Genomic DNA, 13,999 nt, shown 5'->3' with positions numbered 1-13,999 from the left:
TGATTAAGAGAGCTTTAAACTAGGAATTTGGGGGAGATGGTTGGGAGATGTCCAGGTAATCTCCAAGCCAGATTTTAGCTTTGAGAGGGAAGAAAACGAAGTAAGAGAGGATACAGCTGTGGGTAGGAGAATGTATATTAGGAGGAAGGGCAGTGTAGATACCAGTCTAATAGGTTATACTGGCTGTAGAATGACCATGCCTAATAGGGTACAGAATGTGAGTGAGGCCAAACAGCAAAAATTAAGATGTTTGTACACTAATGCGAGGAGCCTAAGTAACAAAATGGAGGAACTAGAGCTACTGGTGCGGGAAGTGAAAACCAGATATTATAGGGATAACAGAAACATGGTGGAATAGTAGTCATGACTGGACTACAGGTATTGAAGGGTATGTGCTGTTTAAGAAAGACCAAAATAAAGGTAAAGGTGGTGGAGTAGCATTGTATATCAGTGATGAGGTAGAATGGAAAGAAATAAGAAGCGATGGAATGGATAAGACAGAGTCCGTCTGAGCAAAAATTACATTGGGGAAGAAAACTATTTGAGCCTCCCCTGGGATAGTGCTTGGGGTGTGCTATAGACTGCCGAGATCTAATTTGGATATGGATAGAGCCCTTTTTAATGTTTTTAATAAAGTAAATACTAATGGAAACTGTGTGATCATGGGAGACTTTAGCTTCCCAGATATAGACTGGAGGACGAGTGCTAGTAATAATAATAGGGCTCAGATTTTCCTAGATGCGATAGCTGATGGATTCCTTCATGAAGTAGTTGCTGAACCGACTAGAGGGGATGCCATTTTAGATTTGGTTTTGGTGAGTAGTGAGGACCTCATAGAAGAAATGGTTGTAGGGGATAATCTTGGTTCAAGTGATCATGAGCTAATTCAGTTCAAATTGAACTGAAGGATTAACAAAAATAAATCTGCGACTAGGACTTTTGATTTCAAAAGGGCTGACTTTCAAAAATTAGGGACATTAGTTAGGAAGGTGGATTGGACTGAAGAATTTATGGATCTAAAGGTAGAGGAGGCCTGGGATTATTTTAAATCAAAGCTGCAGAAGCTATCGGAAGCCTGCATCCCAAGAAAGGGGGAAAAATTCATAGGCAGGAGTTGTAGACCAAGCTGGATGAGCAAGCATCTCAGAGAGGTGATTAAGAAAAAGCAGAAAGCATACAGGGAGTGGAAGAAGGGAGGGATCAGCAAGGAAAGCTACCTTATTGAGGTCACAACATGTAGGGATAAAGTGAGACAGGCTAAAAGTCAAGTAGAGTTGGACCTTGCAAAGGGAATTAAAACCAATAGTAAAAGGTTCTATAGCCATATAAATAAGAAGAAAACAAAGAAAGAAGAAGTGGGACCGCTAAACACTGAGGATGGAGTGGAGGTCAAGGATAATCTAGGCATGGCCCAATATCTAAACAAATACTTTGCCTCAGTCTTTAATAAGACTAAAGAGGATCTTAGGGATAATGGTAGCATGACAAATGGGAATGAGGATATGAAGGTAGATATTACCACATCTGAGGTAGAAGCGAAACTCAAACAGCTTAATGGGACTAAATCGGGAGGCCCAGATAATCTTCATCCAAGAATATTAAAGGAATTGGCACATGAAATTGCAAGCCCATTAGAAGGAATTTTTAATGAATCTGTAAACTCAGGGGTTGTACCGTATGATTGGAGAATTGCTAACATAGTTCCTATTTTTAAGAAAGGGGAAAAAAATGATCCGAGTAACTACAGGCCTGTTAGTTTGACACCTGTAGTATGCAAGGTCTTGGCAAAAATTTTGAAGGAGAAGGTAGTTAAGGACATTGAAGTCAATGGTAAATGGGACAAAATACAACATGGTTTTACAAAAGGTAGATTGTGCCAAACCAACCTGATCTCCTTCTTTGAGAAAGTAACAGATTTTTTAGACATGGATCTAATTTACCTAGATTTCAGTAAGGCATTTGATACCGTGCCACATGGGGAATTATTAGTTAAATTGGATAAGATGGGGATCAATAGGAAAATTGAAAGATGGATAAGGAATTGGTTAAAGGGGAGACTACAACGGGTCCTACTGAAAGGTGAACTGTCAGGCTGGAGGGAGGTTACCAGTGGAGTTCCTCAAGGATCGATTTTGGGACCAATCTTATTTAATCTTTTTATTACTGACCTCGGCACAAAAAGTGGGAGTGTGCTAATAAAGTTTGTGGATGATACAAAGCTGGGAGGTATTGCCAATTTAGAGAAGGACAGGGATATCCTACAGGAGGATCTGGATGACCTTGTAAACTGGAGTAATAGTAATAAGATGAAATTTAATAGTGAGAAGTGTAAGGTCATGCATTTAGGGATTAATAACAAGTATTTTAGTTATAAGCTGGGGACGCATCAATTAGAAGTAACGGAGGAGGAGAAGGACCTTGGAGTATTGGTTGATCATAGGATGACTATGAGCCGCCAATGCGATATGGCTGTGAAAAAAGCTAATGCGGTCTTGGGATGGCTCAGGAAAGGTACTTCCAGTAGGGATAAGGAGGTTTTAGTACCATTATACAAGGCACTGGTGAGACCTCACCTGGAATACTGTGTGCAGTTCTGGTCTCCCATGTTTAAGAAAGATGAATTCAAACTGGAACAGGTACAGAGAAGGGCTACTAGGATGATCCGAGGAATGGAAAACATGTCTTATGAAAGGAGACTCAAGGAGCTTGGCTTGTTTAACCTAACTAAAAGAAGGTTGAGGGGAGATATGATTGCTCTCTATAAATATATCAGAGGGATAAATACCAGAGAGGGAGAGGAATTATTTAAGCTCAGTACCAATGTGGACACAAGAACAAATGGATATAAACTGGCCACCAGGAAGTTTAGACTTGAAATTAGACGAAGGTTTCAACCATCAGAGGAGTGAAGTTTTGGAATAGCCTTCCAAGGGAAGCAGTGGGGGCAAAAGATCTATCTGGCTTTAAGATTAAACTCGATAAGTTAATGGAGGAGATGGTATGATGGGATAACATGGTTTTGGTAATTAAATATTCATGGTAAATAGGCCCAATGGCCTGTGATGGGATATTAGATGGGGTGGGATCTGAGTTACCCAGGAAAGAATTTTCCTCCAGGGCAGATTGGAAGAGGCCCTGGAGGTTTTTCGCCTTCCTCTGTAGCATGGGGCATGGGTCACTTGCTGCTGGAGGATTCTCTGCTCCTTGAAGTCTTTAAACCACAATTTGAGGACTTCAATAGCTCAGACATAGGTGAGAGGTTTTTCGCAGGAGTGGTGGGTGAAATTCTGTGGCCTGCGTTATGCAGGAGGTCAGACTAGATGATCATAATGGTCCCTTCTGACCTAAATATCTATGAATCTATGAAATCCGTGTAGGTCCATTTACACCAGCTCTGGTTTTGGCTGTTGGTACAGAGCAGGACCAGCCCAGGACTAACTGAAGTTTAATTTAAAAACCCGAGGCGCTTGCATATTCAGTGAAACTGGGATCCATCACAATGGCTTGGTGATATTTTTATCTTACGCTTGACTTTTTTCAGACTGAGCTTCATTTCAAGGCTATTAGCAAATGGCAGTGGTCGGGAGAGGTGAGATTTTGTTGAAATATTGACCATACAGAGCAACAGAAAGAATACGCTGATCAGAAATAAGATTGTTGGGATCCTTTTAGCCTGGCTATACAGGACATTGAAGGAATTGAGGTATCATGCTCTAATTTAATAGGTTGCCACTTTATCTACTCTGAACCTAAAACAAATCTAATAAAAATAGTTTCTCCTCCTTTTTCTCCTTTAATTTGTGCTAAGGACCTCCAGGTTTGGCATCAGTGCATTGAAGTGAATCAAAATCTGTAGCTTATACATTGAGGGAGGCAGTTGCATCTTTATTCTCACTCCAGTGGAGCACATGATTGTAAGGCTTTTCCTCTCCATTATGTTACTGAAAAAAAGTATAACTCTCATTATATTGGAATATGAATAATAATAACAAAACTTTGAATGTCCTTGATACCTTCCTGAAAGGTTAATACTAGTTATTATATTCCTAGCTGTATTCATATTTGCATTGAAAGCTCTCTGAGTTTATGCAGCTGGAAAATGTGTTTAAAAACTTCTGAATTTCTCCTCTTAAAGTGAAATAACTGAAAACCCAGTTGGGAGAAAACAACAAGTGAGAATTTTGCTTTCACCAAACCAATAAATCAAAAACACAGATTAATGTGTAGAATATTATCTTAAAATAGTATGATGAATATCCTGGAGACTAGAGCCAGTGACTATTTGTGGCAAGCAATTTATTAATCAAATTTCGCCATTAAATCTGTCATTGTTCATGAACAGATTTATTTTTAACTAATTGGTTTATTTATAATTGTTTGACAAATAAGTTTTACATTAATATTAGTCAATGAGTTTTTTGCCAGCTGTTAGTAATTAGTACTCTTTTGCGTATCTGCTATTTGGAATTTTCTATTTAAGGTGTGTAATTGTCTAACTCAGGTCATATAGTACATTTTTTGTCCTCAGATTGGATGACCTATCCTCTTTGAGGAGGAATATCTGAAGAAACCACTTGGCACTGAATCTTTAAAAAAGGGGTAGGGATAACTTTATGGAGTGATTCAGAATAGGAGAGAATAAGGCCTGGGAAATTTTACAATATTTTTAGTCTTTTCTGCCCAGATCCCCAAAGGTATTCAGGCTCTTGTTAGGAGCCTGAATACCTTTGAGGATCTGGATCTTCCTGTCCTCTTTTGCAAAGAAAGAGCATTTATTTTAGTTGGCTTTGTATAGGGACCTCAGACTTTAGAATATCTAGGTTTCTTCCTGAGTAAAGGATACAAAGATGAAAGTAAGAATTATTGGGTGTCTGGTGGACTTTACATTCAAATTTATTTTGAAACATTTACAGAAATATTTGTGTATATGCATGGTCCTAATGAACTTTGTTTAAGCACTGTCTAATACTTTTCTGCCCATTTTGCCTACCTCTATTCCACCAGTTCTGGAAGGATAACATATTCTTTTCTTCCTTGTGTAGGTCTGATATGTTCTGTTAAACAGATATATCGTGCCATACTAGAGATGAATGCATTTCTGTGCTGGGTAAAATGACATTTCTGAATAGTTTGCTCACCACTTTGTTAAGTTTATAAGTGCTTTGTGGGACATGTAAACTATTAAGATATATTATTTATATGTGCTAGGTTTATGTGTGACAACTGATTTCTTGATACTTTGCCTGTGGACACCATTCCTGAAGTTGCATTATGAATTAAATGAGCCCATTGAAGTTCAGGAATGAATAGATATGCTTTTTTCTGGTTCAGGTTCATCTCCAGTTTTGAGTAGCTCACCTCTGGAATCAATGGAAGATGCAGCTATTAAACACCAAGAAATTAGGCCCAAGATGAGAAGACAGAAAAGTTGCCCTGTGTGCTGGAAGCTAGGAATTAATGGCTTTATCTCCCCACACCACATGTCCCTTCACTCTCTTGATGTTCAGTTCTTTTGAAAACATTGACCACATTTTCTTGTACCTAATCCTAACAACTTACAGTGCATTTATAATACTGTATAATGTACTACTATGTACAATAGAAGTAAGGCACAGTTATGACTTTGAATTTGCCTCTTGTTGAGACATGCATTGTTTTCCCTGGCTTGCATGCATATGTTCAAATGTGTAAATTCAATAGATTTTTTAGGGCCTGATCCTCAGCTAGTATATTTGCTCCTCTGAAGCCAATAAAACTACACCACTTTACACCAGCTGAGGATCTGGCCTTAATTTAAAATCAAAACAAAATTCCTGACAAAAAAAAACATGAGCAGAAAAAATAAATGTGCTGATCACAAGTTAGGCATTTGAAGAACACATCAAGTCAAACTTTTATTAGCAAAGTTGAATTCCATGTATAATGAAAATATCTTTTAAAACCATACATGTACATGATACAAACAGCAACTACAGTACAAACACATTTTTCTAAACCTTAATAAATTTACATTAACATTCATCTAGTAAAAAAAGAATGGTGTGAACTTAGTACCACATTTGTCTTGATCTTTTTACATGAAGTAACAAAATATCTTGTGTAAAATAAAAAATACAGTATGCTTTGGCTCATACCCATATATTGGTTCCTGCATGAAAACTGAATTACTGCAGATAACAAAGCTTGATCTGATAGTCAAAACTTTTACATGAAAGATATGGTGCTGAAGTGTAAACATGTACCAATAGTCAGGAGATCAAATGCAAACATTATGTATATACTTTATTCGGAAACACTAAACATTAAAAAAAGATGCTTTTGAGGGCATGATCTTTTGTCAAGTTAATGGAATTTCTGCCAGCAAGCCCTAACAATGATTTCCCTTCAATTTCTCTCTCCTTACATGGTTGTTATTTAAAATAATTGAGATACACTATAAACAGCATGTCTAAATATCCTTTTTATTTGTGTAACTATGACTGCATGATTGAAATTACAGTGAAATGCCTCTTCAGATGTATACAAGGCTTAGAATAAAAGTACCCAATTACCTAACATTGTTTTCCAAAGCTACGTGTAAAATTATTGTCAAAAGCCTGGAAAGATGCAACCTGCTCATTTTTATTTAATTCACTTGGGGGAAAAATTCTGATCCTGCAAACTTTTATTTACACGAGAATCATTGGCTCATATGGTTTGTCCCATTAGCTCCATGGGAGTACTCATCTGAATAAGGGGTACTCATAAGAGTTTCTATGATCAGGCCAAAACAAAGTGACAAATCATTGAACCACTGCATCATGTTGAAAGCTGACCTACAGAAGATATAATTTCTTATTAATTATATATACTAAACAACCTAACCATTGTAATTTTAATAAATTTATTAATGGAGTTATATGATGGGATTGCTGAACTGAACTCCATGACCCAGGAGGTCCCTTCCAATCCTGTAGTCTATGTTCCAATATATATATATATATATATATATATAGATTTATTCATAGGGGAAAATAACTTGTCTATTGTCTTTATTGGTAGCAGATACATGGCCAAGACACTTATCCTGTATTGGAATCCAGTATCAAAGCCTCCTGGGGAATCCCACTGATGTAAATGGGAGAATGCACAGAGATGGAAATACGGTTTTTAAAATGCATAAACTCCTTTGAACTTTGTGCCCTTGAGCTCACAAACACCACCAGAGACTAAACTGGAGATGGGGGCCATTCCGAAGAATACAATATTATGCAAGCTTTCTTTCTTGGGTGGATTGTGCATATTTTAAAATGTAATGCTCTGATATACAAGGGCCAGATTCTAATGCCCTTACCCATGTTGAATAGGCCATACTCCATGAGTATGTAGTATTAAAGTAAATGGGAATACTAGTGGAGGCTAGGATTATCCAACATGAGTAAAGCATTTGGTCCTTATTACCAGGGAGGAGTAACCCCCTGTATTTTGCTTACCTAAGACTTTTCATTATAAAAGATTTTTGCAACCTTTTCTTTGAGTACCTCTATCACCTCCATTGTTTAAAGTGGGCCTTTGAAATTCATCAGGGAGAAATCCCTGGAACCAGAGAAGTGCCTTTTCTTTGTCAGATGAAATTCCATTCAGGTGTGGCTGAGATATAAGCTTCTGAAAATCAACTTTACCCTTCTGTGACTTGTGCTGCCAGTAAAATGTTGGCAGCATGCCAAAATAATAATAGAATTAACTCTAATCTGAGCTTGATCCCATGCCACTATCAAAGCAGCAACAGACAGAACAGGAGTGAGGGGAGAGAGAGCCAAGCCGTTCTCCTTTCTAAAACCCCTTCCCTCTGCTTCCCCCAGGAGTACCACATGGGGAAGGAGCTTCCCTCACCTCCAGAAGGTTGAAAAGAGGAGAGCTGTTCCACACTCATAGTAATCTCTTCATTTTCCTTAGACCCAGCACGTGACTCCAGTAACCTAGTCACACCTGTCTATGGAATATCAGTTTTCTCTTACTGCTAACTAAAATGGTTACTGTAATTAAGTCCTCAAGCTGTGCTGGAGGTTTAGGATTCAAACTGACTGATGATGTATGATAGGGGGAGCTATTGCATTTGCATATAATTTAAATTTGTTTTTACTTTTTCCTTTAAAAGAAACCTAAGAAATTACAGACAAAAATCTATGTTTAAAAATATTAGTTACAGTTGTAAAGTCCAAATCAGAAAATTTAGGAAAGGCCAGAATTAAGGTTTCATATGCAACCTTAATTCAGCTTTCCTGTGTGTATGTATTATGAGATATACTACATGATCACATGGCATTTTTTTCATAAGACCCCTGTCTCATTCAGTGTATGCAGTTTTAATAGAGGAGGAGTTTTTTGTATGTAACAAATTAAATAAAAAATCATTACAGTTTTCCAAAATGTTATTTGATTAAGAGGATTTCAAGCACTTCTGAAAAATATCAGAAATACCTGTTCTCTTAATTGTGGTACTACATTTATGGTGCTAATACTTTAAATGCAACATAAGTGTCAAAATGGCCCCTTCTTTACACCAAACCCCACTGAAATGAATGGAACTGGCCTGCTTTGAATGAAAGGAAAAATTGGCTCCAAAAGTATAAACTGTTTTGCTGTTTTGTTTTTAAAATGACATCTCTTTTGGAAGCATATTTTAATCTTCTGCACATTCCAGGATATAAAGTAGATATAGTGGTGCCTAAAAAAATCCCTGCTGAAAAAGTATTACTCAAGAAAGAGAATGGAGCTAGACAGACACAAGAATCTCTGGGAATTTCAGACGTTTGTTTAATATTCATTGGGCAGAACCCTAAAAAGTCAGTGCACGTTTAAAAAAATTTCATTGCACATCTTTTTGTCACAGTGTGATTTTTAGGCCCTGAGGAGTAATGAATCACGAACACTAAGATTTAAGAGACTGAATAAAAAAAAAAAATAGAAAAAGTACTCATACCGACACAGATGAATAGCACATCACAGGAATGTCATCAGCAACTTTAAGCTACAAATGAGCAAGTCATAGCACAGGATGCTTATTCATTATTTGATAAGAGGCTGTCCCACTAATGTGGTCTGAAATTTGTGTCTGTTTAACATAGATGTTTCTGGGACAATGACTCCAGTTAAACCGAACATCCTGTAAGTGCAAGAAAAATGGCATACCTTTGCTGACTTTTAATGGCTCATATCGTACCTAATGTGTGAGTGTGAGCAGCCATCCAAACTTGCAGATGGCAGTGGCCCACAATCCTAAAGGTTTGCCCCTATCAGAGGTCCAAACCCTTTGAACAGAGGAGTTGTTTAGTAGCTATGGGGAGTAGAAGGAGAAGGCAGATTTCTGTAATTGAGCTCCTACCTAATACACTCTAACACCCTAGTCTGGACCTTTCCCTCCTCCACAATCAGATTTCTCTCTGAGGATTTGTGGCACCTACAGAAGTTGGCACAGCAGTAGGGGAGAAGAAGAGAGGCTCTGGCTACTCAATGGACCATTAAAAACAAACTAGAAAGGCTAGTAAATTTGTGGATGGGAGCAGTGGTGGTTGAGGACTTATTACTCCATCTTGCTGGATAAGGCTAACTAGGGGCTCTCCCTGTCCTATTAAGAGTTTCTTTAGAGGGTAGAAAGAGAAAAGATGAAGAGAATAAATTTAATGTTTACAAAATCCAAGGCAATCAAAACATTTCAATTAAAAAAAAAAGAATATTCAGTGGAAATAATTGAGAAGGCAAGGAAACTTTCCTCTGCTAGCCGAACATTGCTCCCCTGTGCTAGTGCAGAGCTCCCTCAAAGTGAAATGGATTAGGAATAGACTAGCAACAAATTGAAAATTGTAATACAAGTCTGGTCAATTCTCAGTTTATTTCACTTTCAGGTTCTCATGCACTAGTGTCAGTGGACATTCATCCTGTCGGTTAATTTGTCTGGAGTCCTGAAAAAAGTCACCTTGTGTGACTTGGGACAGGATGTAAGGTTTCAGCTTCCTGCCAGAACCTCTGGGTGTGAGACCCTTCCCCCCTTCCCCAAGCTGACCAGTCCCTTTTCAGTGATCAAGTTGAATTAACTGTAAAAAAATATACAGTACAAATAGTGAGACATTTGTCAAATTCTCCCAATTTTAGGGATCTGAGGTGCTAATAATACAGTATAGTGTGCTAACTATTTTAACCTATGACCATATCATTCTCTTACAAGCCACCTATAAGTAGTCCCATTGGCCTTTATTCCAAATAGATGGTAGATTTAGGGCCAGCACCCAACAGCTACCATTGTTTTCAGTTGTTGTTGAGAACTTTTGAAACTCAAGCCACTTCATTTAAGTACATGAATGGGAGCTGGTCCCTTAGGTATTGTATAAAATTAAAACCAGTGTTATGATTATTTAACAATGTGCATCGTGCAGCTCATAAAGTTGTAATTCTGGGTCTGATCCTGCAAACCCTTACTCATGGGAATAGTCTTTACTTACACTATTATTTCCACTGAAGTACTTGCAATGAAATCAACAGAGCTATTTGCCTAAGGACTACTCGTGTATAAAAGATTTTGCAGGAATTAGCTTGTATATAGTAAAATTTCTCCTTCTAACAATGGCTAAATTGTCATTATGCAGATACAACCATTTTAAAAGAACAACACAGAACTACAAGGAACATTTGCACTGTACTGAAGTTAACAAAATATAAAAGAAAAAAAACCCAACAAACTTTTAAAAATAATTGGGAGACCAAATATAAAAAGGAATGAGTAGCAAAGAAAGGAACAGCTCCATTGGGAATTTTAAACCTTATTCAGTAAACCATATAGAAAAGAAACTCTAGTGTAATCCATTTTTTAAAAAAAGTAACAATGCAGGATGTGAAAATATTTTTTTTTTAAAAATCCCTAATTATTCAGGGTTTATTTTTTGGAGAGAGAAACAATTATTTTTAAGTATTATCCAAAAGAAAGAGGAAAAGCTAATATATGACTGTTTCATACCCAATTAGTCCCTCTATTTCTACATAGCAATACAGACTCATGCTAGGATCATTTTCTCACTTCAAATTAAAACCAGTCTGTGTTTTCAATTATGTAAATATTAACATAATATGTACAAGAGAGACAAAGTGGATGTCTTTTATTGGACCAAAGTCTTCTTCTGAAGAACTCTGTGTAGCTCAAAAGTTGGTCTCTTTCCCCAACAGAAACTGGTACAAAACAAAGATATTACCTCACCCACCATGGCTCTCTGGTATCCTGGGACCAACATCACTACAGCAACACTGTAAATAATATGTACAATGCATTCCTGAAATGTATGCTCGCATACAGATATACAGACAGAAGGCAGACAAAACACAGTTGCTTAGAAATGCAGCTTTCAAGGATCTTGGGTGGCAGATTCAGGTGGCCTTTTTAGTAGTTTAAAGACCTGATCCTGCTTCCTTGACACATCAAACAGATGTAGGATGAGCCTCGTTATCCTCTGCCAAAGGAAAACTAGTGTAACTGAACTTGTTTAAGGAAAGAGTGACAGCTACTGGAGAGAAGATATAGATACCAGATCGGAACTGGTTTCTTTTGAGAGCAAGTTTGAGATCAAATTACTTTTGGATAAAGCTGTGTCGCTAAGTAATTGCAATCAGCTCTAGCCACTAATTCTAGAATTACTTAAACGGACTTTCTTTTTCTTCGTGAACATTAAATAATATATGCAATGTATTTCTATAGTGTTTTCAATTATTTTTTTCTTGGTGTTAACTTTTAAAGTAATCTCCCTTCTCCCACCCCCACTATCTTCTGACTTCCACCATGCTAAGGTCATTATATATTAGGGAATACTGGATGTAAATGTCTATACAAAGTGACAAAGCATACAAGAAATAGAAAGTTATATAGAGAAACATGTAGGGTAACAAGTATCTATATACATATGTAACACTGAGAAGCTATGGTTTTGGTCAGACTGAGTGGTATATATGGTATGTGAGAGTATTATTCACCTGTTTTTATGAATGAAAACACCTGAACAATCAGGACTGAAAAGTCTCAAAAGTCATGTTTTGATAGCAGCGACTAATTCCCATATTACCTGGAGGTTGGGGTTCTGACTGATTCATTCTGCAATCTACTTCTGATCACCTATGGTAATAGTTGATTACTAGTCAAGATAAATATGGAAATTTGAAATGAATCATTTATGTTAATATTTTATGCGTGGAGAGGAAAAGTTGCTGTAGAACTTCCAGTGCTTTCAACGGATCCTTTTTCCTTAGATCCAGCGTAAGCGCCAATAAATGAACCATCTTCATTAAACATCCCTTGGTCCCCTTCTCCATAATCTACCAAACTATCAGCACTTTCCGTAGCTTTAATGTCCCCGTTAAGTGACTGGAGGCTGCCTTTGAGTGGCTTCTCATCGCTGTCACTATGAAATAAAGAAAAAAATCTTCCCAAAATCTAGCTTTGTATTACAGTTACAAAAGCAATTGTTCATTTCCTTTGTCAAAATAAACAGACATACTGAGGGAAGAGGGAATCAGATACATTTTGATTGGGATACATTTTCAAAACATTGCACACAACACATTACTCACTTGATTCCAAGTCAAGTCAATGGATGTGGTGCCGCTAATACACTCTGCTCTGTGCATTGTTTGCATTTTGCATTTTTTGTAATTTTGAATTTAATGGAATAGGTCAAAAAACAAAACAAAAACCAAAACATGCAAACATTACTGAAAAGAATGGATTGCGGACAGTTTTTATTTTTCCTTTTTTGTCCCTTTTCCTTCTTTTGCCATTGAAAATGGAGGGAGGAGGAAGGGGAAAAGACAAAAAAGCTGAAAACCGACTCTATTGATGCATCATTGTATCTTATTTTGTATCTTAAAGAGAGGCATAAAGAGTCTGATTTTACAAAGCAAAGAGCCATTTGTATTGCCCATTGCAGGGTCCATTTCTTTCACCTAGCCTTTGAAGTGGAGTAGGTGGATTGAGGTAAAGGCTGATGTTTGGGGGTATTGGTATTTTATTGTGTCCTGCTGCTTGGTGGAAGGGGTGAGCACTTTGGTTTTTGTAACTTTAAATGATCGGCATGATGCTGGTGGGCACTTTTATTTATTCTGAGTAATAAATAAAAATATATTTTGCATGTCTATCTATTTCGCAACTGCACAGTCATAATCCACATTCACTCAGTGCGGCACCCTGTTCCCATCTAGGGACAACTGGGCCACACTATCGGGGCTGATGAGCCTGCTACAGCCTTGGGTAAGAGAGCTGGATCTCTTTTGCTTTCAGATGCAGAGGTGCCAGGTTTGACTTCAGTGCTGAAGACCCATCCAGGGGCACAGAATTACATAAAGTGGGTAATTTATATGCACAAACAGGTAGGCCCCTAAACAGCTGTGTGCCCCAAATACCAATCTGTACATACAATTGCAGTCACTGCACATGCCATAATATATGTGGATCTTGACTCATCTCTGAAATATCAGGCCCAAACCTCACTTCTTCATACCATTTGTATTCAGTACAAAGAGCCCATCATTTCATATGCTCTAGAATTACTTGGGAAGAGTCTCCAAATCTGTTTTGGGCTGCTCTGGCTTTGCACTTAATTCACCATTCACCATTGAGCCTTCCCCAGTCCCATGCAGGGTTTGTGGCTGGATTACACCCGTGTATGGCTAATCCTTAATTGCTGGAATGACCCTTGTGTTGGCAGGCTGTGCTCTCTTCAGCTACACCTAAGGATTAGAGTAGCAGCTGTGTTAGTCTGTATTCGCAAAAAGAAAAGGAGTACTTGTGGTCTCTAAGGTGCCACAAGTACTCCTTTTCTTTTTACCTAAGGATTAGGGAGCCACAAAGGTCCCAGACTCTGGATTTGTGCCAAATACACCCTTAGCAGCCCAGAGCTCTGGGCCATTCCCTTTGCAGCAGAGCTGGTTGAAAGATATCCCAGTTTTTCCGTGACAAAGGGGAAAGTTATTTTGCAACATTTTT

General features: G+C 37.8%; 1 protein-coding gene across 5 annotated transcripts in view; it reads right to left on the bottom strand.

The window, feature by feature from the left end:
* Positions 1–5,870: 5,870 nt before the first annotated feature.
* Positions 5,871–13,999, bottom strand: part of CHL1 (cell adhesion molecule L1 like) — a 190,592-nt gene continuing 182,463 nt past the window's right edge. For 4 of the 5 annotated variants that reach the window (XM_074957512.1, XM_074957510.1, XM_074957513.1 and 1 more), the window contains one exon: positions 5,871–12,419. In XM_074957512.1, coding sequence (XP_074813613.1) covers positions 12,203–12,419 — 217 coding nt within the window. In that variant the 3' untranslated portion in view covers positions 5,871–12,202. The remainder of the gene's footprint in view (positions 12,420–13,999) is intronic. The other variant, XR_012640166.1, reaches the window with a different exon arrangement.

Source organism: Natator depressus, chromosome 7, assembly GCF_965152275.1.
Source record: "Natator depressus isolate rNatDep1 chromosome 7, rNatDep2.hap1, whole genome shotgun sequence".
Lineage (NCBI taxonomy): Eukaryota > Metazoa > Chordata > Testudines > Cheloniidae > Natator > Natator depressus.
The sequence above is the reverse complement of the archived record's forward strand: the minus strand, read 5'-3'. Positions and strand labels throughout refer to the sequence as shown.